Source organism: Caretta caretta, chromosome 6 (assembly GCF_965140235.1).
Source record: "Caretta caretta isolate rCarCar2 chromosome 6, rCarCar1.hap1, whole genome shotgun sequence".
Classification (NCBI taxonomy): Eukaryota; Metazoa; Chordata; order Testudines; family Cheloniidae; genus Caretta; species Caretta caretta.
This window is the reverse complement of record NC_134211.1, coordinates 86,645,928-86,671,656: the sequence shown is the minus strand read 5'-3', so window position 1 is coordinate 86,671,656 and position 25,729 is coordinate 86,645,928. Positions and strand designations below refer to the sequence as shown.

The window sequence follows — 25,729 nt, the reverse complement described above, 5'->3', positions numbered from 1 at the left end:
GCGGACATTTAAAGTCTTTTTAAAGTTAGCGGTACCCCCAATTTTAAAGACTAAAATGATACAAAGTGAAATATTTTAAGGGGTTCATTGACCCAACCCTTTAACCAAGTAATAAATGCGTGGTACTTATAAAGCACTGAGTTTTCTAATCAGTGTATAATCACTAACAACAATCTTCACAATATTGCTCTGAGAATTAGGTAAATGTTGCAAAGCTTTAATTTTGTGTCTGGTGGAGAGCAGTTAGGGACACTCTTACAGCCCCCATGCTCCATCCAACACACTTGCAAACAGTTTCCAGTTTAGTGATTTAAAGTTTATGGGGTGGGGGATGAGTGGCTGGAGGGGGAGGGAAGGTTGTTTTTGGAGGGCAGATCAGATAATATGTGAGTTCAGTCAGTCAGACAGTCATTTAGTGTGGCTAGAAGTCTAACAATCAAAGAGAACAAAACAACTTCCTCACAAAATTAAATTCACTTTCATTTTTAGATCTCTCAAACTTCAGATCCCTTCTCTCTTCCCAGGGTTCTTTTGGGGTGTCCTGTTCCACATTCCTCAACCTGAGATTTTTTTGTCTCCCTCCTTATGTCCACTGTTGCCCCGTTGTTTCTACCCCCTCCACCTGTGATGTTTTGTCTTGCCCCTTGTGCCTCTTCTGCTTCTAACATCATGCTGCTTATCCTGCTCCCCCTGTGCTCACTCTTTGGAGGTCCCTTTATCTTGATGTAAGCACTAGGGTGGGTTTCCCATCTCTGAAGGCAGAATGAGAGGAGGAAACGGCTGCGGTTTCTCCTGCTGCAGCGTTCGAAGGGAGAAGATCTGCGCCAAGCATGTTGAGTGTGGTTCCACTCTGCCCCCACACATCAGCTGTACTCTTGGAGTGAGGGGCATCAGTCACCACCTCCCCACAACAGCCGCAGCAGCACTGTGTGTTTCGGAGAAAGAAGAAGCATCACCTCAAGTCTGAACCCAGTCGACTCTTGAGCCAATTAGGGCATTGGCTGGAGGTGAGAAACAGTTTTACAGCCGTTTCTTACCCCCAGAGCTTCGTTGAGTAAGTTAGAAGGCTAAAGTGCTAAGTGGCAGTGGAGCACAAGCTCACCATCCCTTACCACAGAGACTCCAGCCACACAGAAGTTCCTGTAATTCCATGGCCAACTTAGAGCTTTGTGCTATCCTCATTTTACAGAGAGAGGGGAACAGACACAGATAAATTAAGAGACTAGATCAAGGTGACTCTGCAAGTCAATAGCAGATGTGGGATTGGATTCAGCAGTTCCTGGCTCCCAGACCCACACTCAGTCTATTGGACAATTTACATCTAACTATATATGTAACTAATGCAATGGGAGTTTCAGGAACACAAGGAGAATAGCACAGACTTCCCTCAGTGGCTTAGTATTTCTTTTCAGCGTTGCATCAGGACTTACATTTCATTCCATTTAGAAAGAAAGAAATCATAGTAAAATCTTTATGCTACGAAATCACCGCAATCAGACAGAGCTCCTTACTAACATGGTCTATATCTTTCATGGAAATGGAGGGTTTTCTTTGTTTGCTTTTAATAAAAACGTCAACAACAAATGTGTCTTGGCTAACTTTTAATCCCATTTTACATCTACGTTCCAAATGTGTATAGCTGTACATATCAATTACAAAGAATTTATCTGGGATTATTGATAACTAATGGAAGTAATCTGCAAGTGAAGTAAATGCAATACATACATGATATATATTTCTAAAGAGGTTTCATTTCTTAATACATTTTCAGTATGCTATAAAATGGAACAACATATTTATAAATATACTGAAATACATATCATAACTTTGCTGACATAAGGAAAAAGCGCCCGATTTTCAATGCTAGGTACCAAAATTTGCATGTACTTAAACAACATGTGTATAACTCACATGCATGTACAAATACATGAAGGAAATGCACAGACATTACATATAAGAATGGCCATACTGGGTCAGACCAAAGGTCCATCCAGCCCAGTATCCTGTCTACCAACAGTGGCCAATGCCAGGTGCCCCAGAGGGAGTGAACCTAACAAGTAAAGATCAAGTGATCTCCCTTCTGCCATCCATCTCCACCCTCTGACAAACAGAGGCTAGGGACACCATTCCTTACCCATTCTGGCTAACAGCCATTCATGGACTTAACCTCCATGAATTTATCCAGTTCTCTTTTAAACCCTGTTATAGCCCTAGCCTTCACAACCTCCTCAGGCAAGGAGTTCCACAGGTTGACTGTGTGCTGAGTGAACAAGAACTTCCTTTTTGTTTTAAACCTGATGCCCATTAATTTCATTTGGTAGCCCCTTATTCTTATATTATGGGAACAAGTAAATAACTTTTCCTTATTCACTTTCTCCACATCTGTCATAAATATAAAGGGAAGGGTAAACCCCTTTGAAATCCCTCCTGGCCAGGGGAAAGCTCCTCTCACCTGTAAAGGGTTAAGAAGCTAAAGGTAACCTCGCTGGCACCTGACCAAAATGACCAATGAGGAGACAAGATACTTTCAAAAGCTGGGAGGAGGGAGAGGGACAAAGGGTCTGTGTGCTGCTCTTGCCAGGGACAGAACAGGAATGGAGTCTTAGAACTTTTAGTAAGTAATCTAGCTAGGTATGTGTTAGATTATGATTTCTTTAAATGGCTGAGAAAAGAATTGTGCTGAATAGAATAACTATTTCTGTCTGTGTACTTTTTTTGTAACTTAAGGTTTTGCCTAGAGGGGTTCTCTATGTTTTGAATCTAATTACCCTGTAAGATATCTACCATCCTGATTTTACAGGGGGGATTTCTTTATTTCTATTTACTGCTATTTTTTATTAAAAGTCTTCTTTTAAAAAACTGAATGCTTTTTCATTGTTCTCAGATCCAAGGGTTTGGGTCTGTGGTCACCTATGCAAATTGGTGAGGCTTTTTATCCAACATTTCCCAGGAGAGGGGGGGGTGCAAGTGTTGGGAGGATTGTTCATTGTTCTTAAGATCCAAGGGTCTGGGTCTGTAGTCACCTAGGCAAATTGGTGAGGCTTTTTACCAAACCTTGTCCAGGAAGTGGGGTGCAAGGTTTTGGGGAAGTATTTTGGGGGGAAAGACGCGTCCAAACAGCTCTTCCCCAGTAACCAGTATTAGTTTGGTGGTGGTAGCGGCCATTCCAAGGATAACGGGTGTAATATTTTGTACCTTGGGGAAGTTTTGACCTAAGCTGGTAAAGATAAGCTTAGGGGGTTTTTTCATGCAGGTCCCCACATCTGTACCCTAGAGTTCAGAGTGGGGGAGGAACCTTGACATGGTGGCACAGTGGTGGGATTAACCTGAAATCATTTTGAGATCCAGTTGAGATTTTTTGAACTAGAAATACAGATTTTAAAAAGGAAATTTTTTTTTCTTTGGAAAGAAAGTCCAGAAAGCAGCTTTGAAACTGAAAGCAGCTTGGTTTCTCTCTGCTTTGTGGCCAAGCAGAGACAAAAGGGGATTATCTTGTGAATTGCAGGTTTTCTTTGCCTGGAGGCAGGGTACTTAACTCCTGCAGGGAAATTCACAGTCTTCCAACCCAGAGGTTTTTTTTTCTTTTCTTCCTAAAAGTAAATAGGGGGTGTGTGTTCTACCCATTTGCTTTTTCTTTGGGCTGGGTAAGCAGGTTTCCAAGCAGTTGGAGGTTTTTTGCTTTAATTTGGGTCCAGAGCAGAGACAAGGGAATTGTCTTTTTCTGTAGGCTGACAATCACTATCAGAGAATAGGTATTCTATTCCAGCACAGCAAAATTTTACAGCCAAGTTTTGTTTGTTTATTTCTAAACCTCGGGTGTAAAGTTAGTAAAAACAGAGAGGTTAGAATGGCAAAATCCGTGGCTCGACTACAGCTCAAATTAGCCAAATTTCAGGCTGAGGAAAGACAAAGGGAACATGAAAGACAGATAGAACTCATGCAGCTGAAGAAGGAACAAGAAATGGAGGCAAGGAAGCATGTGGAGGAGGAGAGGGAAAAAGAGAGGAAGCATGTGGAGGAGATGGAGAGGATAAAGGCCCAGCAGAATATACCAACAAACCCTAGCAATCCTTCTCCAGGTACCACTTCCCATCCCAGAAAGTTCCCCACCTACAAGGCAGGTGATGATACTGAGGCCTTCTTAGAAAACTTCGAAAGGGCCTGCCTTGGGTACAACATCTCTGCTGACCAATACATGGTAGAGCTGAGGCCGCAGCTCAGTGGACCCTTAGCTGAGGTGGCAGCTGAAATGCCTAAAGAACACATGAACAAGTATGAACTGTTTAAATCCAAGGCGAGAGTCAGAATGGGGATAACACCCGAGCAGTCTCGTCGGAGGTTCAGAGCCCTAAGGTGGAAACCAGACATGTCATTTACCCGACATGCCTACCACATTGTGAAACATTGGGATGCCTGGATATCAGGAGCAAGTGTTGAATCTCCAGTAAATTTGCCCTTCCTAATGCAAATGGAACAATTCTTAGAGGGTGTTCCTGAGGAAATAGAAAGATACATCCTAGATGGGAAACCCAAAACTGTAATTGAGGCAGGAGAGATTGGAGCCAGATGGGTGGAGGTGGCAGAGAAGAAGAAAACTGGTCGCAGTTGGAGCGGAGACCAGAAGGGACCACCCCAGACCACACCCTATTACCGGGGGGGCGCCCAAAGCCCCACCTACCTCCCAAAGAGCCCTCCAGACCCCTTATCGTCCCACCACCCCGTTCTCCAGCAGCCCTCCTCGCCCCAGTGACCCGTCAGCTGGACGATGTTTTAAATGTAACGAGCTGGGGCATGTAAAGGCCAACTGCCCCAAGAACCCCAACAGATTACAGTTCATTGCACCGGAATCACACCAGAGGTCCACAGGCCCAGATACCTCCCAGATACCCTTGGAGCGGAGGGAAACTGTGAGTGTGGGCGGGAAGAAGGTCACCGCGTGGAGGGACACCGGAGCACAAGTGTCAGCTATCCATGCTTCCTTAGTGGACCCCAATTTAATCAACCCAGAGATCCAAGTGACGATTCAACCCTTCAAGTCCAACTCTTTCAATTTGCCTACAGCCAAGTTGCCTGTCCAGTACAAGGGCTGGTCAGGAATGTGGACTTTTGCAGTCTATGATGATTATCCCATCCCCATGCTGTTGGGGGAAGACTTGGCCAATCATGTGAAGCAGGCCAAGAGGGTGGGAATGGTCACCCGCAGCCAGGCTAAACAAGCCGTGAGGCCTAGCTCTGTTCCGGAAACTTCTATCAGGACCCAGTCAGAGGTGATGGACCTGGACCCCAGGCCAATGTCTGCAACAGCAGTAGTGGATCCAGTCCCAGAGACCCAGACGGAACCAGTCCCAGAACCGGAACCAGCCGAACAACCAACACCAGACCCCGTGTCAGCACTGAATCCAGTACTTGCAACCTCAACAACGGAGGGCCCCACCGAACCTGAACTGGCAGCAGCCGATAACCCGACCCAAGAGGCTCAGCCGGAGCCTGAATCCCAACATAGTGCATCAGCGGAGAGCGGTTCACAGTCAACAGAAACAGCTCCATCCCCTATATCGCTTCCAGAGGGACCAAGCCTAGGTCCACAATCCCATGAGGAACTGATGTCTCCAGCATCAAGGGAACAGTTCCAGACCGAACAGGAAGCAGATGAAAGCCTCCAGAGAGCTTGGACGGCGGCACGGAGCAACCCACCGCCTCTCAGCTCTTCTAATCGATCCAGGTTTGTTGTAGAAAGAGGACTTTTATACAAGGAAACTCTTTCTGGTGGACAACAGGAAGACTGGCATCCTCAGAGACAGTTGGTAGTTCCAACTAAATACCGGGCCAAGCTCTTGAGCTTAGCCCATGATCACCCTAGTGGCCATGCTGGGGTGAACAGGACCAAAGACCGTTTGGGGGGGTCATTCCACTGGGAGGGAATGGGCAAGGATGTTTCTACCTATGTCCAGTCTTGTGAGGTGTGCCAAAGAGTGGGAAAACCCCAAGACCAGGTCAAAGCCCCTCTCCAGCCACTCCCCATCATTGAAGTTCCATTTCAGCGAGTAGCTGTGGATATTCTGGGTCCTTTTCCGAAAAAGACACCCAGAGGAAAGCAGTACATACTGACTTTCATGGATTTTGCCACCCGATGGCCGGAAGCAGTAGCTCTAAGCAACACCAGGGCTAAAAGTGTGTGCCAGGCACTAGCAGACATTTTTGCCAGGGTAGGTTGGCCCTCCGACATCCTCACCGATGCAGGGACTAATTTCCTGGCAGGAACTATGAAAAACCTTTGGGAAGCTCATGGGGTAAATCACTTGGTTGCCACTCCTTACCATCATCAAACAAATGGCATGGTGGAGAAGTTTAATGGAACTTTGGGGGCCATGATACGTAAATTCGTAAATGAGCACTCCAATGATTGGGACCTAGTGTTGCAGCAGTTGCTCTTTGCCTACAGAGCTGTACCACATCCCAGTTTAGGGTTTTCCCCATTTGAACTTGTATATGGCCGTGAGGTTAAGGGGCCATTGCAGTTGGTGAAGCAGCAATGGGAGGGATTTACACCTTCTCCAGGAACTAACATTCTGGACTTTGTAACCAACCTACAAAACACCCTCCGAACCTCTTTAGCCCTTGCTAGAGAAAACTTACAGGATGCTCAAAAAGAGCAAAAAGCCTGGTATGATAAACATGCCAGAGAGCGTTCCTTCAAAGTAGGAGACCAGGTCATGGTCTTAAGGGCGCTCCAGGCCCATAAAATGGAAGCATCGTGGGAAGGGCCATTCACGGTCCAGGAGCGCCTGGGAGCTGTTAATTATCTCATAGCATTCCCCACCTCCAACCGAAAGCCTAAGGTGTACCATATTAATTCTCTAAAGCCCTTTTATTCCAGAGAATTAAAGGTTTGTCAGTTTACAGCCCAGGGAGGAGACGACGCTGAGTGGCCTGAAGGTGTTTACTACGAAGGGAAATGTGCTGGTGGTGTGGAAGAGGTGAACCTCTCCATGACCCTTGGGCGTATGCAGCGACAGCAGATCCAGGAGCTGTGCACTAGCTACGCGCCAACGTTCTCAGCCACCCCAGGACTGACTGAACGGGCATACCACTCCATTGACACAGGTAATGCTCACCCAATTAGGGTCCAACCTTACCGGGTGTCTCCTCAAGCTAAAACTGCTATAGAACGGGAGATCCAGGATATGTTACAGATGGGGGTAATCCGCCCCTCTGAAAGTGCATGGGCATCTCCAGTGGTTCTAGTTCCCAAACCAGATGGGGAAATACGTTTTTGCGTGGACTACCGTAAGCTAAATGCTGTAACTCGCCCAGACAACTATCCCATGCCACGCACAGATGAACTATTAGAGAAACTGGGACGGGCCCAGTTCATCTCTACCTTGGACTTAACCAAGGGGTACTGGCAGGTACCGCTAGACGAATCTGCCAAGGAAAGGTCAGCCTTCATCACACATCTCGGGCTGTATGAATTTAATGTACTCCCTTTCGGGCTTCGAAATGCACCCGCCACTTTCCAAAGACTTGTAGATGGTCTCCTAGCGGGATTAGGAGAATATGCAGTCGCCTACCTTGACGACGTGGCCATATTTTCGGATTCCTGGGCAGACCACCTGGAACATCTACAAAAAGTCCTTGAGCGCATAAGGGAGGCAGGACTAACTGTTAAGGCTAAGAAGTGTCAAATAGGCCTAAACAGAGTGACTTACCTTGGACACCAGGTGGGTCAAGGAACTATCAGCCCCCTACAGGCCAAAGTGGATGCTATCCAAAAGTGGCCTGTCCCAAAGTCAAAGAAACAGGTTCAATCCTTCTTAGGCTTGGCCGGTTATTACAGACGATTTGTACCGCACTACAGCCAAATCGCTGCCCCACTGACAGACCTAACCAAAAAGAAACAGCCAAATGCTGTTCAGTGGACCGGAAAGTGTCAGAAGGCCTTTAACAAGCTTAAAGCGACACTCATGTCTGACCCTGTATTAAGGGCCCCAGACTTTGACAAACCGTTCCTAGTAACCACAGATGCATCCGAGCGTGGTGTGGGAGCAGTTTTAATGCAGAAAGGACCTGATCAAGAATTCCACCCTGTAGTGTTTCTCAGCAAAAAACTGTCTGAGAGGGAAAGCAACTGGTCAGTCACTGAAAAAGAATGTTATGCCATTGTCTACGCTCTGGAAAAGCTACGCCCATATGTTTGGGGACGGCGTTTCCACCTGCAAACCGACCATGCTGCACTAAAGTGGCTTCACACCGTCAAAGAAACTAACAAAAAACTTCTTCGGTGGAGTTTAGCTCTCCAAGATTTTGATTTCGACATCCAACACATCTCAGGAGCTTCTAACAAAGTGGCTGATGCACTCTCCCGTGAAAGTTTCCCAGAATCAACTGGTTAAAATCGTCCTTGAGATGTGGAAAATATTGTTAGTCTTTATGTACTTGGTAGTATATTTAGAGATGCATGTGTCTTATTAACTCTGTTTTCCTAGAGCTCCAGGAAGAAATCCCAGCCAGTGTTTCACCCTAGCTGAGATTTGGGGGGCGTGTCATAAATATAAAGGGAAGGGTAAACCCCTTTGAAATCCCTCCTGGCCAGGGGAAAGCTCCTCTCACCTGTAAAGGGTTAAGAAGCTAAAGGTAACCTCGCTGGCACCTGACCAAAATGACCAATGAGGAGACAAGATACTTTCAAAAGCTGGGAGGAGGGAGAGGGACAAAGGGTCTGTGTGCTGCTCTTGCCAGGGACAGAACAGGAATGGAGTCTTAGAACTTTTAGTAAGTAATCTAGCTAGGTATGTGTTAGATTATGATTTCTTTAAATGGCTGAGAAAAGAATTGTGCTGAATAGAATAACTATTTCTGTCTGTGTACTTTTTTTGTAACTTAAGGTTTTGCCTAGAGGGGTTCTCTATGTTTTGAATCTAATTACCCTGTAAGATATCTACCATCCTGATTTTACAGGGGGGATTTCTTTATTTCTATTTACTGCTATTTTTTATTAAAAGTCTTCTTTTAAAAAACTGAATGCTTTTTCATTGTTCTCAGATCCAAGGGTTTGGGTCTGTGGTCACCTATGCAAATTGGTGAGGCTTTTTATCCAACATTTCCCAGGAGAGGGGGGGGTGCAAGTGTTGGGAGGATTGTTCATTGTTCTTAAGATCCAAGGGTCTGGGTCTGTAGTCACCTAGGCAAATTGGTGAGGCTTTTTACCAAACCTTGTCCAGGAAGTGGGGTGCAAGGTTTTGGGGAAGTATTTTGGGGGGAAAGACGCGTCCAAACAGCTCTTCCCCAGTAACCAGTATTAGTTTGGTGGTGGTAGCGGCCATTCCAAGGATAACGGGTGTAATATTTTGTACCTTGGGGAAGTTTTGACCTAAGCTGGTAAAGATAAGCTTAGGGGGTTTTTTCATGCAGGTCCCCACATCTGTACCCTAGAGTTCAGAGTGGGGGAGGAACCTTGACAACATCACTCATGATTTTATATACCTCTATCATATCCCCTCTTAGTCTCCTTTTTTCCAAGCTGAAAAGTCCTAGCATCTTTAATCTCTCTTCATATGGGACCAGTTCCAAACCCCTAATAATTTTAGTTGCCCTTTTCTGAACCTTTTCTAATGCCAGTTTATCTTTATTGAGATGATATGTGCACACACAAGGCAGCTGTACATGAACACTAAGTATTTAAATGCAGAAACCAGGCACACGCAAATATATCTGAAGAACTGTATGTATCTAACTATGATAATCTGGCCCACATGTCTATTACTTCCCTCCACCCCTCTTCTGTTTTTCCTGGGGGTGAGGGGGGAAATTCTTGAACATGATAGTAAATTAGAATGAGCATAGCACACAGTAAATTCTATGGCAATTTCCACATGCTGCTATGCCAATGCAACTCAAATCCAACCTACATCATCACAACCTGATTAAATTGTGGGCCTCTCAACAGTCAGTGACATGCATGCTAAATTTGGTACAAATTAAAGTGCTTTTGATGAAGCAGACAAATGTCCTCTAAGGACTAAGATGAAATCAGTGTATTCATTTTAATTGTCACCACACTAGAATTTGACACCCGATCTTTTGAAACACTGGTTCATTAGCTCACTATACCAACATGTAAAATGAGAGGGAACTATATTACTGATCTTATTCTGTGATACTTATATAACTATGGTTGAAGGTGTTAATTAAAAACTCCTATTTTCAGAACTTATACACTTTGTGCTCATAACTCCTTCTCCAGAAAGAAACTGGGTATGCAAGATTCCACCTGGGATCATAATTTATTTTAAAATAAAGTTTTAAATACAAATAATCAGAATGTGAGTTATAGAAAACAGCGGTGAAAACTTTGGATACTTTTTGGCCACTCTCACAAATAAAATAAATGAGGGAGTTATTATTTATTTTACAGTAGCACCTATACATCCAAATCAGGGATCAGGCCCTCATTATGCTGAAAATTCTTTTAATTTTCATGCACACTTACTAAAAGACAATTCCTTCTCCTAAGGAGTTTAAACTCCAGGGTTGTTTGATAACACAATGCTGGTAACTCGACTCTCATACTAATTTTTTTTTTTTTTACTGTGTAATCATATGAGGCAAAAGAAGTTGTTGGTCTGGTGACTCTTTGTATCTTTGAAATTCAGTTATTCCAATAATAAAATGTAATCTTTTTTAAAAAATATCCAAATTAAAAAACAAAAGCAAAAACCACAAGCTTTGTAAGTCTTTGGCCCATTAAGTGAACAAATCACTTTGCCACTTTTAAAAGCAACAAAAAAGGGACAAATTAAGTTACATACTTTTACAAAGTTAGTAATTCTAGATGCACAGCAATCAGATTATCATGATCATTTTCTCCAGTTTGGAGTCAGTGATAGAATATCTCTTGTCATTTTTGGTTAAGAAATCAAAAACTACCTTACATATCCAAGAAGGGTTATCTCCCTCCTTTCCTTAAACCAAATAAATTCACACACAAAAACACAACATAGACAAAAAGATCACAACTGCAAAAAGTATAAGAAATGTGAACATATTTATAGTTAACAATGAAACATCCCCGAACCCTTCAAGCACACCTTTCAAATATAGCTCTTCACATGGGACATCACTCAATTCAAACACAAATTTACCTCCAAGTAAATTTACCTGCCGTTTTTCCAAATCCTGCTATTTCCTGTGAATTGGTATAAAAATGTTGAATCTTGAAGTTTAGGTCACAGAAACCTATATACCTAAAAGGAGCCAATGCCGTTCCAAGCCTCCTCATGTGCTTTTATTTATTTATATTTGTGTGTTCTCCATATTTTGGTGCTTTGCCACACATTTAGGCCATCACCAGATAAAAGTTTTACATCCCAATTTACAACTTCTTTTAATTTTCATGCAAACTTTATACATACATTTGTAAGATTAAATTTCTTTTTAGAATAGACTATAGTCCTATGCTTTCGGGCTTGGAATCTGAGCATTCATCTGGAAATTAAACAGTTTTCACTGGCCAGCTGCCAATGATCCTAAACCATTCCATCTAAGAATACTTGAGAGAAATATGTGAGAAACCACTATCCCCCTATTAAAAACAAGGTCCTGTGGACATAAACAGTAAATTTAAATTAGACCCAAGACCAAAACGGTAATCCTTACACACAGACTAGTTTTTAACCCTGTCTAATACTTATGAACAGAGGCAAAAGCATGTCTTCAATTCATGAAGACATTTATAATCCAAACAGTCTGGAAGTTTCAAAGACCAACTGAATTCCAAAACAAAATTTAAAATACAGTGTCCTGCTTAAACTGCTCTCTCAAATGTTTTATTTGCTGGAATACATAAACAAATTGCCCAATGTACCATGTAATTATTAAAACTGCCATTTCTCCAGAGGTAATAACTTATCTTTCCAACCTCTTTGTTTGGTTGAGTTTCTTCTAACCACATGAATTTAACCTCAGCCATGCCTAATGGTATTTGCTTATGCTGTAAAACAGGTTCTGAATCAGAAATAGTCATTAGGAGCTATTTCTAGAAGCAACCTATGTGGAGGGGAATATTGGAGGCAGTATAGTATCCAATGCAGGAAGGAAAAACAGCTAAGAGGACAGCATGGAGGATTGAGGGACAAAAACAATGGCAAGTTACTACTTTAATTATCCAGGTAGAACACGTGAAGTCGTTTTGGATGTAGTGGGTCATCCAAAAAAATCAGATGTTCACCTTGGTTACATAAAAGGCCTTTACCTGTTACCAATATGGCAACCAGGCCAATTACTCCAATAAAGTATCTAGACTCTTAGTACTGGAAAACAGTTTCAGGGAGTTATTTGTTTGAAATAATATTTTTCAATTTAAACCAAAGTGATGACAAGGAGCTCTGTATGTCCAACTGATCTCCGTAAATCACAACATAAAATCTATGAACACTGTTCATAGTAAGTACCTCTTTCTTAACTTTCCTATGGATACAAGTAAATAAGAATCATATGATTTGTAAATTACTAATTACAACTTAATTCTATGTTATGCTATACATGCTTTCATCTTCAATATTTCATAAAGTTAGATAATATCTTTTATTGGACCCACAAATACATAAACATTTGCATGAAATAATGTCCTTTCCTAAGCAATATAAAACTTTGAAATCCTTTCATCAGAAGTGATATTTCAAATAAATGGAACTCATTAAATAGCCAGCAGTTTTTTTAAAGATTCTGTAAGCTATGAAATTAATACCATTTCTTGAAATTTGACAGGAAATGTTTAATGCACAGTAAATTTACGGTACTCATTGTTAGCTACTTTGGAACAGTTAACCTTTTGAACCTTTCTTAGGGTATGCTGACCCCTAAAGGTCTAAAGGTACTACATTTGAATTAGCTACATAAAATTGAAAATATAGTATAGTGAAAGACCAGTTCTCCAATTTTCCACTTAGCTACTGCACTGAGAATATTTCATAAGTTTTTGGTTCCGAAATATTTTTCAGCTACCTCAGCAGGCATTCTTCATAATGGGGATTAAAATATGCCTGTAGATTGTTTTTACATACAGTATCACTCCTAGAAAATTAGGAATCTCCAAACCAGTAAGAAGCAAATCCCCTCCCCCAAAAGAAAAAGAATGCTTTCTCTGCCTTGCCTTGCAAATGCAAGACTGGTTTTATGGCATATTTGAAATTTATTCTCTTTGGAGAAACAGTGAGTAGGTGAAAATTTGGGTCACAGACACATGAGGTGCCACTAGGGTTTGCCATAGCAGAGGTCTTTGTGGTTGAGGCCATTAGCGGCCTGATTCGTCTCTGCCCCACTCTTCCTAACCTATCTCTATGCCCACAGTAATGGTCATTTGCCTGTGAGCTCCTCTCTTTCATGAGACACTTGGGCTCTTCCTCCCACATCCTTTCCTTTCTTCAGGATATATGGGCCACTCATGACTTACCATCTCTCCATTAGACCCCTTAGGCATTCTGTTCCTACGAAGAACCTAGCTCATTCATGTGATACCACCTTAGACACTTAATTCTCATGCAGTTCCCCCATGAGATAACCCTCTGCCCCAGAGCTCTCTATGTCACCACTGAGAACTCCCTTTGATTCTTTCCAATATAAGATGACTCTTCCCTTTCCCAATCAGGAGGCTAAAGATATGTCTACACTGCAGCTGGAAGGTGTGATTCCCAGCACAGGTAGACTTGCACTACCTCAGCTAGAACTAACATGCTAGAAATAGCAGTGGGGACGTTGCGGCAATGGCAGTGGCTTGTGATAGCCCCCGGAGTCCAAGACCGTCCGACCCCTTGCGTCCAGGCTTGGTCGGTGAGCCCAAGCCCCTGCCAGTGCAGCCACATCCACCCTGACATTTTTAGCATGCTAATTGAAGCTGAACTAGTGCAAGTCTGGCTACCTGTGCTGGGACTCACACCTCACAGCTGCAGTGTAGACATGTTCTAAGAGCCCCAACCCCTAACAAGGTGCCAAGTGCCCTCAAAGCCCCATTGAAGTCAACAGGGGAGACACTGCACATTGTTGGATCAAATGCTACACTGTCATGTGATTTGAACTAAGGTAATATTAAGAATTTTTTAAATATTAATAACAACATTTTGATTCCCACCACAATGAGGGTCTGAATAACAGAAAAAATACCATGACTCTTAATTTTAAGATAAACTTTTTTTTATTAAATTCGTGAAAGAACTAAGTTAGAAAGTAATGGCATTTTGAGGGCAAGGACTGTCTTTTTGTTCTGTGTTTGCACAGTGCCTAGCACAATGAGGTCCCAGTCCGTGCCTAGGACTCCTTAGCACTACAGTAATACACATAAGTAATAATAATACTGAATATCACAACTGAGAGTTTAACTGAAGTCCCTTAACATTGCAAAATACCAAAAAGCTACAGTAATCTACAAAAAACTACACTGGTTGAAGATTTACACATTTTGTCTTTCATGGAAGTTTTACAATTCTATTTTAAAAGACATAATCTTGCAGCTGCTTTTCTTTCACCCCAAATGTTTCCAAGAGGCAGAGCAAAATGATTGCAGAAAAAAAAGTCACTTCAATATATCAGCAAGAACAAATACATTCCAGTCAGTACCTAGCACTGGTACACCACCTGGGGTTACGCATTAACACCTTAAAAGTCCTTACCTTTTGACCAGTCCTCCATTTGTACTTCTGAACTTGTTTGATCTGGCACTCACTCTGGTTTTTGCTCCAAGATTGTAGAGCTAAAATAAAGCCAACTCTAGATAAATAAACTTGAAACAATATATTAGAACACACCTATGCCTACCCTTTATTTGACAGAGAATTTACAAGACAAATGATTTTTAAAATATTTATAGTAGGACAATAAACTCTGTGTATTTTAACAGTTAATGCTAAGCTATGCTTCTCAGTAAAAGATTTTTTTCTTCACACATTTAGTTTATAAAATGGTTTATTCAGCTTTCTGCTGGGTTTAATGCCTTTGTTGAAGTATTTATTAGTTTGCCTCCTTGTTCAAGTCCTGATCTTGCAAACACATGCTACCAAATGCAGCATTTACTACAGCAAGTAGTTCCATTGAAGGCAAAGGCATTGTTCACCACTGTGGCAAGTGCTACTCGTGCTAGTAAGTACTTGCGGAATTGAGTCCTTGAGCTGTTTATAATGTGCTTGCGTTTGTGAATTTCATGAGAAACACACAAAATAACCATGAACATTTTCAACTTGTACTTTAAGCTTGTATTTAAGAAGACAATTCAAACCTCTATAATAAAAAAAACTGCACTGTATATATACTGTTCCATATTATATACTGTAATATAAAACAAAACTTTTCAACTAGTCATGACAATATTTAATTACAGTTAATGGTAAATTTACTGTATTGATAAGACCTTTTACTTCTTTAGATTTTCATGAACTATTTAATATGATGGATTTTTAAGACTCTCTCTATAAAATATTTTATTTCATTTTTACATACAACATATTATCTTATGATACTTTGTCTAAACACTTTACCATACACTTTATTTGTGAGCTTTGCTTTTTGTTTACCATCTAAGTTTACCATAAACTTTTTAAATTATCTATAGCAACAGCAATTTTTTACCCTTCAAGTACAGGTGTTGGTGAAACACCCAAAAATAAATACTATATTGTATTCTGCATTTGTCTAAAAATACAGTGTGAAGAGGTAATGTATGGACTAATGAAAATGCACAGAGAATTACCATCTCTGCAAATAAATCTGATGTAGGGTGAAAAACCTTAAAAGTGAATGTATAAAATCCAGTAAATGATACCAAGATAAAGGTTTCTCTTTCCTCCTCCCCACTTACTAGTGAAGAAGGGGGGGGGGAGGGGGAGGAGAGTTTTCCTTCTATGCTACATCAAAAACTGAAGGGTCTGTCATTTTTAATTTGAGATTATAAAAAATTAATTCTGAAGACAACTGATAAGACTTTATTTATTGAGACTAACATTTACAGTAAACACTCAAGAATTAGTAGTATCTCTAGCTCATATTTGTCCTAAGTCTAAGTGTACACGATGAAAGCAGTGCAAGTGTTTATTTGATGTGCTTGCTTCTTAAGAGTGAAAGAAAAGATAACTTTACCGCATACCTAGAACAGTGAGTGCCTTACAAAAGTCCTCAAATGAAGCTGTAAGCTTCTTCTTTTTTGATTCTGTATAACTGTTGATTTGGAGTTGGCAACCTTTTTCTAAGTTCCTCATTTACTTTTGGATTAGCTGAAAATATAGAAGGTTATTAATATCAAAGAAATATGTTTCAGTCAGTGAAGCCATTTCCCTACATATTGCACAAAAAGATTCATAATAATTGCAGTCTTTTAATAAGATATTCATATAGCAAGACATGAAGAAAATACAGTCTTTAATAACCTCCAGAGTATTTTAAAACATGTCTTAGAGCCTTAATGCGCCTAGTAATATACTATTTAAAACCATAATTTTATCCCTGTACAATATACAGTCATTCTTCCTTGTGATTTACCCAGCTAATGAATGCCAGCAATTAGTAAAATGTAATCCCATTGCACAATCATTTTAATGCTTTTAGCACTCAGAAAAGTAAACATCAAATTAATACTGCTCAAGCCATATCAGATCCTAGCTGGAAGCAAGCAATTATAGTTCAGCTCCTCAGGTGTAATTAAATGATTGGAATGATTTAGTTCCATAAATGCAAGTTAATTCATAAGCAAGCAACAAATATACTGGGAGTAATTACAAGAAACATTGACAGTCTAAGCAGGGCATGTTCTTTTATGTACCTGTTGTAGGAAAAGGCTGCCCTCTCCTGGAGATAATAGTGAATAATAAATCTACTGAATAATCAATTCCATAACTTGGAGAATGGCATAACTTTTAGAGGTTGTAGCTTCTCTCATATGATACACAAATACCCATAATTAATTAATAGAAACTGTTTTGTTTTACATAGAGAGAAAGTCAACTATGGTGATCAAATTATGTTGGGTAACTTACTGGTAAAAGTCAACTAATACGATTTTTCCAGGCAGTTGGTTTTTTTATTTGTTTTTTTCCCTCTGTTATCAACAAAATATTACTTTTCAAAATATCTCATTATTCAATTTTGCTAAGTATGTGTCCAGGCTTATTCTTAAAAAAATCCACCATAAAACGTAGCTTATACACAATATTTGCAAGCAAGACAATATATGTTTCCATAGGGTACTCTAAGTGACATTGAGTAACAAAACTAATTACAATGCTACCATTCTGACAGCACTGAGTAACTCATACAAATCAACAAGAAGTTGGGCATGGTCATAAAAGTTTCTTTGTGAATGAATCACTAAAGAATTGCAATACAGTGTTCTACTTAAATTCCCTTTTGAAATGAAATGAAAGTTTTGTAACTGATCAACTACCGCAGGCATCACTGAGTGCTTTTATTAAGGAAACAGTCTTCTGGTTAACCTAATTAAAGTGATAATCAAAATAAATCAAAATTTAAGAAATAGTGGAAGAATATACAGGAAACAGGGTGTTAAACTTAGAAGCGAAGAGTAAGAGAAGGGTTGGAAGGGGCAAAACTAGATGGATGGATGTCGCACAAAAGAATTTGATTAGCTCCAGAGTTTCCAAGGAACTGCTGCAAGACAGACTGGAATGAAGAAGAAGGACTCAAAGAGCATCGATTCCATATAGATGGGTCTAAGGAGAGAAGAAGGTGACAGTATACCACTGGGGAAAAGGTTAAATCAAATTCTAAAAATGGTAAGAGGAAATTAAGGCCACAAAACAACATATTTCAATGACACAATTCAAGATTGATTTAAAATGCTCTTTCCTTATTCACAATCCTTCAATTCAAGGTGGTATCAATTATACATATCCTGTTTTGATATAATCATGACATCCTATTACAGCTTCCGTCCTGTACACATCAGCAACAACCAGGACATTAAGCAAGGAAAATTATAAACTGACTGTAACTGTGGCATGCCACATCCAATAACTGCAAAAACAAGGCTTTGCAAATTTAAGTGAAAAGTTACTTATGTACCTGAGTATAAATTTATTAATAACATCCCAGTTTTTAAACGAATTCCAGCCCTAACCTGTTTTTACATATTGCTTTCTAGTAAAGTGTACAGAGAATATGTAAACAGTATTTGAAAATGTCCTGTATATGGTCTTTTCCACAAACACTAAACTTACAAAAAGTACATTCAAAAACATGATTACTGCTCTTTAAGACATTGAATAGTTCCTTACTAATAAGATTTCTTGCTAGCAAAATAAGTCTCTGTTATTGATCTTTACACACTTAAAAGCAAGCAGAGGCCATGGACAAATATCTGCAGACACTATACTCATTGTCGAGATGAAATAAATCAAATTCTTTTAAGAAGTCACATTTCCAAGTTTAAAATGTACAGCACACTTGCTTTGCCCTTTGATGTCACAGTCTTATTTTTCTATTCAAATCTTGTACACTGTAAGTTAATTGCTTTTGGAAACTACTTATTATTCATGTAAAAATTAATGTGCCAATGTGTTTAAATCCTTTTAAATGACCATTCATGCATCTTTCTTCTTTAAGTACCGATGAAATCTGTCAGAGATATCAATGCAAGATGGTCTTAAAGAAAGTTCTAATAAAGATTCTTTTCTGCTAACATAAGATTTTCATTTTTGCCAACTTTACTTAAATTCCATTAATTTTTTAAGCTGCTTTTAATAAATTCACCAAGTAAAATTTTTTAGGCCCCATAGTCTGTCATTTGTGTTCCAGCTGACTTTATGAATATTAATAACAGTGTTATCCTGATTAAATAGGCTTCATATGAAATCCCTGTGAATCCTATAGCTCAGACATCTCATTTTTCCAACTCTTTATGAATTTGGATTCAGATATTAAACTGGAAAAAAATCTTAAAAAACAGATTTAATGGTACATTTGTGTATTCTTAAGCAAAAATTAGATGATCTAATGATTCAAATAATTAAAACCGATAGCCTGAAATCATAATATGTGGACCTTTCTGTAAACATGCAACATATTTTAACTCTAATGAAAACTTCAACACTTTCCAGAACAAAGGATTAAGGATCTATTATAAAATACTAATGTCTGTCCTTACACTCACCTTAAACAACAGATGATATAGTCTTAACTCATGTATATGAGTTTTAGAGTTGCAAAAAGAATTCCTAAAGTTTCCCTAAAGGAAAATAACTATTGATGGATCTTTGGTTATGTACATTTAAATACCAAATACATGCACACAGTGCATTTATTACAGTTTAAGTATAATGATTTCAATCTTTTAATACATATAAAACCATACTCATATCAGACACCCAAATTAAACTAAACAACATTAACATTTACCTGGTGTACTTCTGTTCTCATTCAAAAATGGCCTAAGTTTTCTAACAGGGTCATGCCAAAGTACCCACATGCTCTCAACTAACAAATCCTTAGCTACATGCATGGGCAACTCTGATTTATGTACATGCACTAGAGGTTCTGTACAGCTTTGTCAGACATCAGATTGAAAAATTGGGACAAACTGTCCTGTGTTATAGCCAGAACAAAAAGTTACTTTATTTTCATCATGCAATATGAAATAGAAGCATCACTTACCTCATTCAGTTAGGGCCCAATCCTGCAAAGGGACCCCTTCAATCTTTAGCCCTAGGTATAAACGTTTGCTTAGATGGATTCCATTGCAAGAACAGGGCCTTAACTATTAGATTTACTAATCACCAAGATTATTTAATTCACTCATTATCAGAAGAAGTTATATGTTAGAATATTTTAAAATGTTTAAACTTTCAGAGTAAATAATTTCTGAGGATGATTTGTTTTTAGACTTCAGTCACTTTCTACAACGTATGAACAAATTAATTTTCCAGCTAATGAGGATTTTCTACAGCCTGTATGCACTGTATGCGTATCTCTGTCCTTCACTATAGTATGCATTTTTATTGGTTTGGTGCCCACAACATTCTAGGTGCTTTGCAGACTTATTAAATTGAGCTGGTTCCTTATCTGTTTTCCCTACTGTCTGAACTAGCAGAGTACTCTTTTATTTCACTTAGTAGAGATATATGTTTTTGGCAGTATCAGTATAAGGTTAGGCCTGGTCTCTTCGTGTACCATTACATGATTATATCATTACATATTGGGCTCTGAGCTCTTAGAATGTACATTGGTGAACCACCGATACCCTGCAAAGCACTGTTTTGAGTGAAGGTTGGTATGTGAAGGGGTGTGATCTACTGATTTCTGCACAGTTGTTCTACTCTCCTGTGCTAGAAGGAATACAGTCAAATTCATTTAGGATGTGTGGGCTGACCAAGCAATTTGACAAAACCCATTTACCTAAACCAAACTGACTACTTATGAGAGACGCATGCCAGGGGTTCTTAAAACCTTAGATGTAAACAAGGTCTTACGAGAGTGTGTCTCATGGACACCTCTTCTGTCATTCAGAACTGCATAGCACGCCAGGGCAACCATAGCAATCATTTATATAAAAAATATTCGGAAAGCCTTTAATTTATCTATAACTACCTTGACAGTGATATAGCCATGTTAACAAAGGAGGAGCTGGCGGCAGCACCTTGTGACCAGCCAGGTCTCCACAGACCCATAGCAAGTGATCCATAGACCACGCTTTGGATACGGATACCACAGATTTGTGCTATTGCTTAAGATTAAAAAAAAAATCCACAACAAATAATTTTCTTTGAACATTTTCTGTACCAGATTCTGCTTCTCTCTTTGAAGTGTATTAAGACCATTCTTGTTACTGCTGTTCATATGGCAGTAACATCCAAACACCCAATCAGGATCAGGGCCCCACTGTGCAAGGCACTGTACAAACCCACAATAAAACATGGTCCTTATCCTGAAGAGCTAACCATCTAACTTGAAACAAGCTATAGGTGAGCCAAGTCACCATGTGATCTTATGTGCACATATTTATGTTCCTGAATTGTGTTTTTGTTTGTTTGTTTGTTTGGGGTTGTTTTTTATATATATATATTCGCTGCAAGTGCTGGTCAGCCTGTCATTAGTTGGCTGATTTTCTTTTAGCTGTCACACCAGATGTGGGTCTTGAACAGGGGTGCTGGAACAATTTGTATAATGGGGGTGCTGAGAGCCATTGAACCAAACTGTAAACCCTGTGTATGATAAAAGTCCCTTCAAGCCAGGAGGTGCAGCAGCACCTATGGTCTTGAGGAGTGGTTTGAAGGAGAGAGTGGATGGATTAACTGATGGATTAACTCAGGAAGTGTATTACATGTGCAAGAGGTGGCATGGCAGCATGGAGAGAGTTGTAGGAAAAGTGAAAATGGGCATTCATTTGCAGCTTCCATCTCTATCATCTCTACCACAGGGAAACTCAATGTCCCCTTCCCAAATGACAAAGACAGACATTCTAACTTCGGTCTCTTGAATAACTATCTCAATCAGTTATTTTGGAAAAGGACAGGATTCTCTACGGAGCGCTCCTTTCCTCCTCTCTCCTTGATAGTGGGCTCCAACTCCTTTCACAAGTCACATAACCCTCCTCATGTACTGAAAAATCTGAAATTACATGCAGAGAGTGGCCCCCTGCCATATTACCTTCCTTGACAGAGTAAGGCTGAATAGGATTTCATTCAAAGCTCACCAAAACTTATCCTACTGTGGTTACCAGCTGTCTCTAGACAGCAACATAAGTGCTCCATCCCTCCACCCCAAGTCTACATGAGCTGCCTTCCCATGCCAGCCCATGAAGCAAGAAACAGAACCTTGGACTCAATATAGTGATTCTCAAGTCATCTTAAAAGGCTTTGACTGAAATCAAGTATTTATCCTTTTTCTGTAATGAATGAACTAGTAGAATTGCTCCATTATCTGAACAAGTAGAGTGTGTTTGGAGCCAAAAAGCTGTGAACTGTACTCCTAATGTGTATACTTAGCTAATATTCCCTCTATATACGTGACTAGAGATTGTTCATTACACTAGGTCAGGGGTGGGGAATCTCTGGCATCAGGGCTGGATCCGGCCTGCTGCTTCATTTCATCACAGCAAGTCTCTGCGCTGTGGGCCGGAATCCCTGAGACTTGGCGCCACCCCCACAGGGTTGGAGCTGCGAGTGCCGGCTCAGCCCGCTGCAGAAGGAAACTGGGGTTGCCAGGTCATTTAAAGTCTGGTCAGCTCTGCACAGCTCCCAGAAGCAAACGGCATGTCCCTGCGGCCCCTAGGCGGAGGGGTGATCAGGGAAACTCTGCATCCTGCCCCAGCCCCCAGCCCCAGCTCCGTAGCTCCCATTGACCAACTGTGGCCAATGGGAGCTGCGGGCGTGGGAAGCACGCACTGTGCAGAGCCCCCTGGCCCCTCTACCTAGGGTCTGGACATGGTGGCTGCGTCTGAGAGCAGCCTGGAGCCAGGGCAGGCAGGGAGCCTCCCTTAGCCCCACCGACCTGGAGCTGCCTGAGGTAAGTACCGCCTGACCGCAGCCCGCACCCCCCGCCCCAGGTTGGAACCCCCTCCTGCACCCTAACTCCCTCCCAGAGCCTGCACCCTATGCCCCAAACCCATGCCCCAGCCCTAGCCCCTCCTACACCCAAACTCCCTCCCAGAACCCACACCCCGAACCTCCTCCCGCACCCCAACGCCCTACACCAGCCCTGAGCCTGTCCCACACTCCAAACCCTTTGGCCCCAGCCCAGAGCCCCCTCCCATACCCTGAACCCCTCATTTCTGGCCCCACTCAGAGCCTAGGGGAAGCCCTGAGCCTCCATGCCCCTGACCCACAGGGCTGTCTAGCCCACGACTGATTTTTTCTGTGGGTCAGTGGCCCCTGATAGAAAAAAGGTTGCCCACCCCTGCACTAGGTAAAATTCTGCAGTTTCTACACAAACGTTCTCTTGGGGTTACATCTTTGATAGAAATGCTGTATGCTCTAGGAAAATACCACAGACAGCTCAGTAGATCTGGTTAAAACATGCAGTACTATAAAATCAATAGATGCTAACATTCTTCAGAAGTGTGAAATTCTAAGCAGTTTGTACTTAAAAGAAAAAAATGGACGTAGGTCAACATTAGAACTACAAATTGGCCATGAAAATGTGGCCACTAGATGGAAGAAGATATTTGCATAAAAAGGGCAAAATACAAAGTTTACTTAATTTGTGCATTCCACAATGAACTTGATAACCCCATATTACAAACACCTTTTAATCTTCAGCGACTCCTCCATGGCTTTATTGTCTTTCAAGCAAACAACTCCTGTTTAAGTGACAGGAAACTGAGCTGGCACTCATATAGTTTCCAGTGCATTTTTCCCTTGGTGAAGAAGGGATAAGAAGAATGCAGATTTTGAGTTAGAAAGGTCTGGAATTCTGTCCCTAAACTCAGCAGATTTCTGGGGATTCAACCAATGCTACTACCATCCACGTGGAAGCGTAGGGTGAGTTTCACAAGGGGAACTTAGATACCTAAGTCCAACAATTAGCCACAACTGGCATTGAGAAAATTCCTGCTCAGCTGCTGCCTAACCCAAGGTGCCTAAGTTTCCATCATTAAAGGGTCCTGAGCATCTGGGCATGCACATAGTCACTAAGTCCTGACACTGCCCAGTAGCTCAGCACTTAACTCATGCTTAAGCCCCAGTGGGATTCACAAATCAGGAATTCTCCACTTATCTTGCCTTCGGGGCCCAGTTCAGTAGGTATGCTTATAGCATGCCCAAATCCATGGAAGAAGAAGAGGTGGTGGTGGTGCCCTTATGACTTTTAGCCCAATGGTTAGAGAACTCACCCACAATGTGGGAGAGCTGAATTCAAATTCCCCATCTGCTTGATGTGGAGCAGGGATCTGAAGTTATTCTCCCACCTCCCAGGTGAGTGCTCTAACCACTGGGCTATAGAGTCAATCTCTCTTTCTCTCTCTCTCCCTCTGTCCCAAAGAATATTTAAGTATTTCTACACAGTGGAACAGCTTCAACACAAGACACAGAGAAACTTACACCACCATATCCCACAGCACAGTGATTAGGGCACTCTCCTGAGAAGGAGGAGACCCCAGTTCAAATCCCTCCTCTGTATCAGGCAGAGGGGGGATTTGAACCTAGGTCTCCTACATCCTGGGTGAGTGCTTCATCCACTGGTTTTAAGGCGATAAGGAGGGGGCAACCTCCACCTTCTCATTTTTTCTTGGAAAAGAACTGACCTGGATTAGGCACCAAACTCCAGGAGGAATTCACAACAGTGAACCCTCAGGTGGAAATGGACACTTCCTTCTGTCCCGAACTTCGGCACCTAAGTCCCTTTCAGAGGCAAGGGTTAGGCTTCGCCTCTCCCCTCAGCATTTTCTCCTGGCTAGCTTAGGTGGCTCCCGAGGAAGCACGCTGGCTTTTGTGAATCCCATTCTTAGGCGTCTAACTCTCCCCTAGGCATTGTATAGGGAGCCTGGATGCCTAACTTAGGTTTGTGAATTCCACTAGGCAGCAGGACACTTAAAATGGAGACACTGTGTGTATGTCTACACTACAATTAGACACCCGGAGCTCACCTGTGCCAGCTGACTCAGACTCGCAAGGCTTGGGCTGCAGTGCTGTTTAACTGCAGTGTAGACATCTGGGCTCAGGCTAGAGCCTGGGCTCTAGGACCCTGTAAGGTGGGAGGGTCCCAGAGCTTGGGCAGCAGCCCCAGTCAGAATGTGTACACTGCAGTTAAACAGCCCCACAGCCTGAGTCAGCGGGCATGGGCTAGCCATGGGTGTCTAACTGCAGTGTAGACATAAAGTGCAATGCTGAGCAATGCAGCCCTCCAGCCCTTTCCCACCTATGGTGCCGCTCTTGCTCCTTGGCACCACCATTTCTGAACAGCCTTGGAGTAGAGACTCCTCCTGATAGCTGCTGCTGCTGCCCCCGAACCACCTCATGGGACTGGGTGTAAGTTAATGCTGATAAGGCTAGCACTGTCTTACCAGCAAAAATCCTGCAGGGGTGGGGGGGGGGAAGGGGCCGCCACAGTGCTTGAATGACCATCCTCCCCCCAGCTCTGCCTTCTCCCAAACTGCAGACTCATCAATTCCACCTGGAGAGCTTTCCGTGGGCCTGTGAAAAGGTGGCAGTATCTGATGCTAAGGTGGATGGCACTCGCTCCTTACATGCTCTGTTACTTAGAACTCCCCATTTTTGACACCATCCACCCATAAAAGCAAAGGCTCAGTGTGCTTTTACCAGCCACAGTTTTGCTACTTGCCATGTTGGAAAGATCTTGTAGATCTGTCTAGATATCGCACAGTAAAGGAAAAGTTTACACAGACTTAAAAAAAAACAACCCAGCCTCATCAGGCCACTATACATTTGGAATAGTTCCAAGCCAATATTTGTCCTGTACCTTGGATGTAAGTGACAGTTACCATTGACATATTAGAGGGTGCAGGGAGGGATACAGAAGAGGAAAGATTATATGCTCTATTGATAAGGAAGTAAAGTTTGAAATTTAGGATTATTTTCATAGGGTTAATTAGATACCAGGATCTTCTAAAATATCCTGAAACGTTTTGCCCCAGGCCAAGGTAAACTAAATCACTTAATCTAGGAGGGTACAGCATATAAAAACAAAAGTCAGCTTACAGAATAGTTTCCCCAGGGAACAAACAGCCTGTTTTGTTTTGCTTTTTTGTATTCACATGGAAGCCAAGTTTTGATGAAGTGAC

At 41.5% G+C, this 25,729-nt stretch overlaps 1 protein-coding gene across 1 annotated transcript in view; it reads right to left on the bottom strand.

The window, feature by feature from the left end:
* The window catches only part of MIPOL1 (mirror-image polydactyly 1), a 294,447-nt gene that overhangs the window by 219,463 nt on the left and 49,255 nt on the right, over positions 1-25,729 (bottom strand). The window contains exons 3-4 of the mRNA XM_048855134.2: positions 16,130-16,256; positions 14,664-14,743 (exon numbers count right to left, since the gene is read on the bottom strand). Coding sequence (XP_048711091.1) covers positions 14,664-14,682 — 19 coding nt within the window. The 5' untranslated portion in view covers positions 14,683-14,743; positions 16,130-16,256. The remainder of the gene's footprint in view (positions 1-14,663; positions 14,744-16,129; positions 16,257-25,729) is intronic.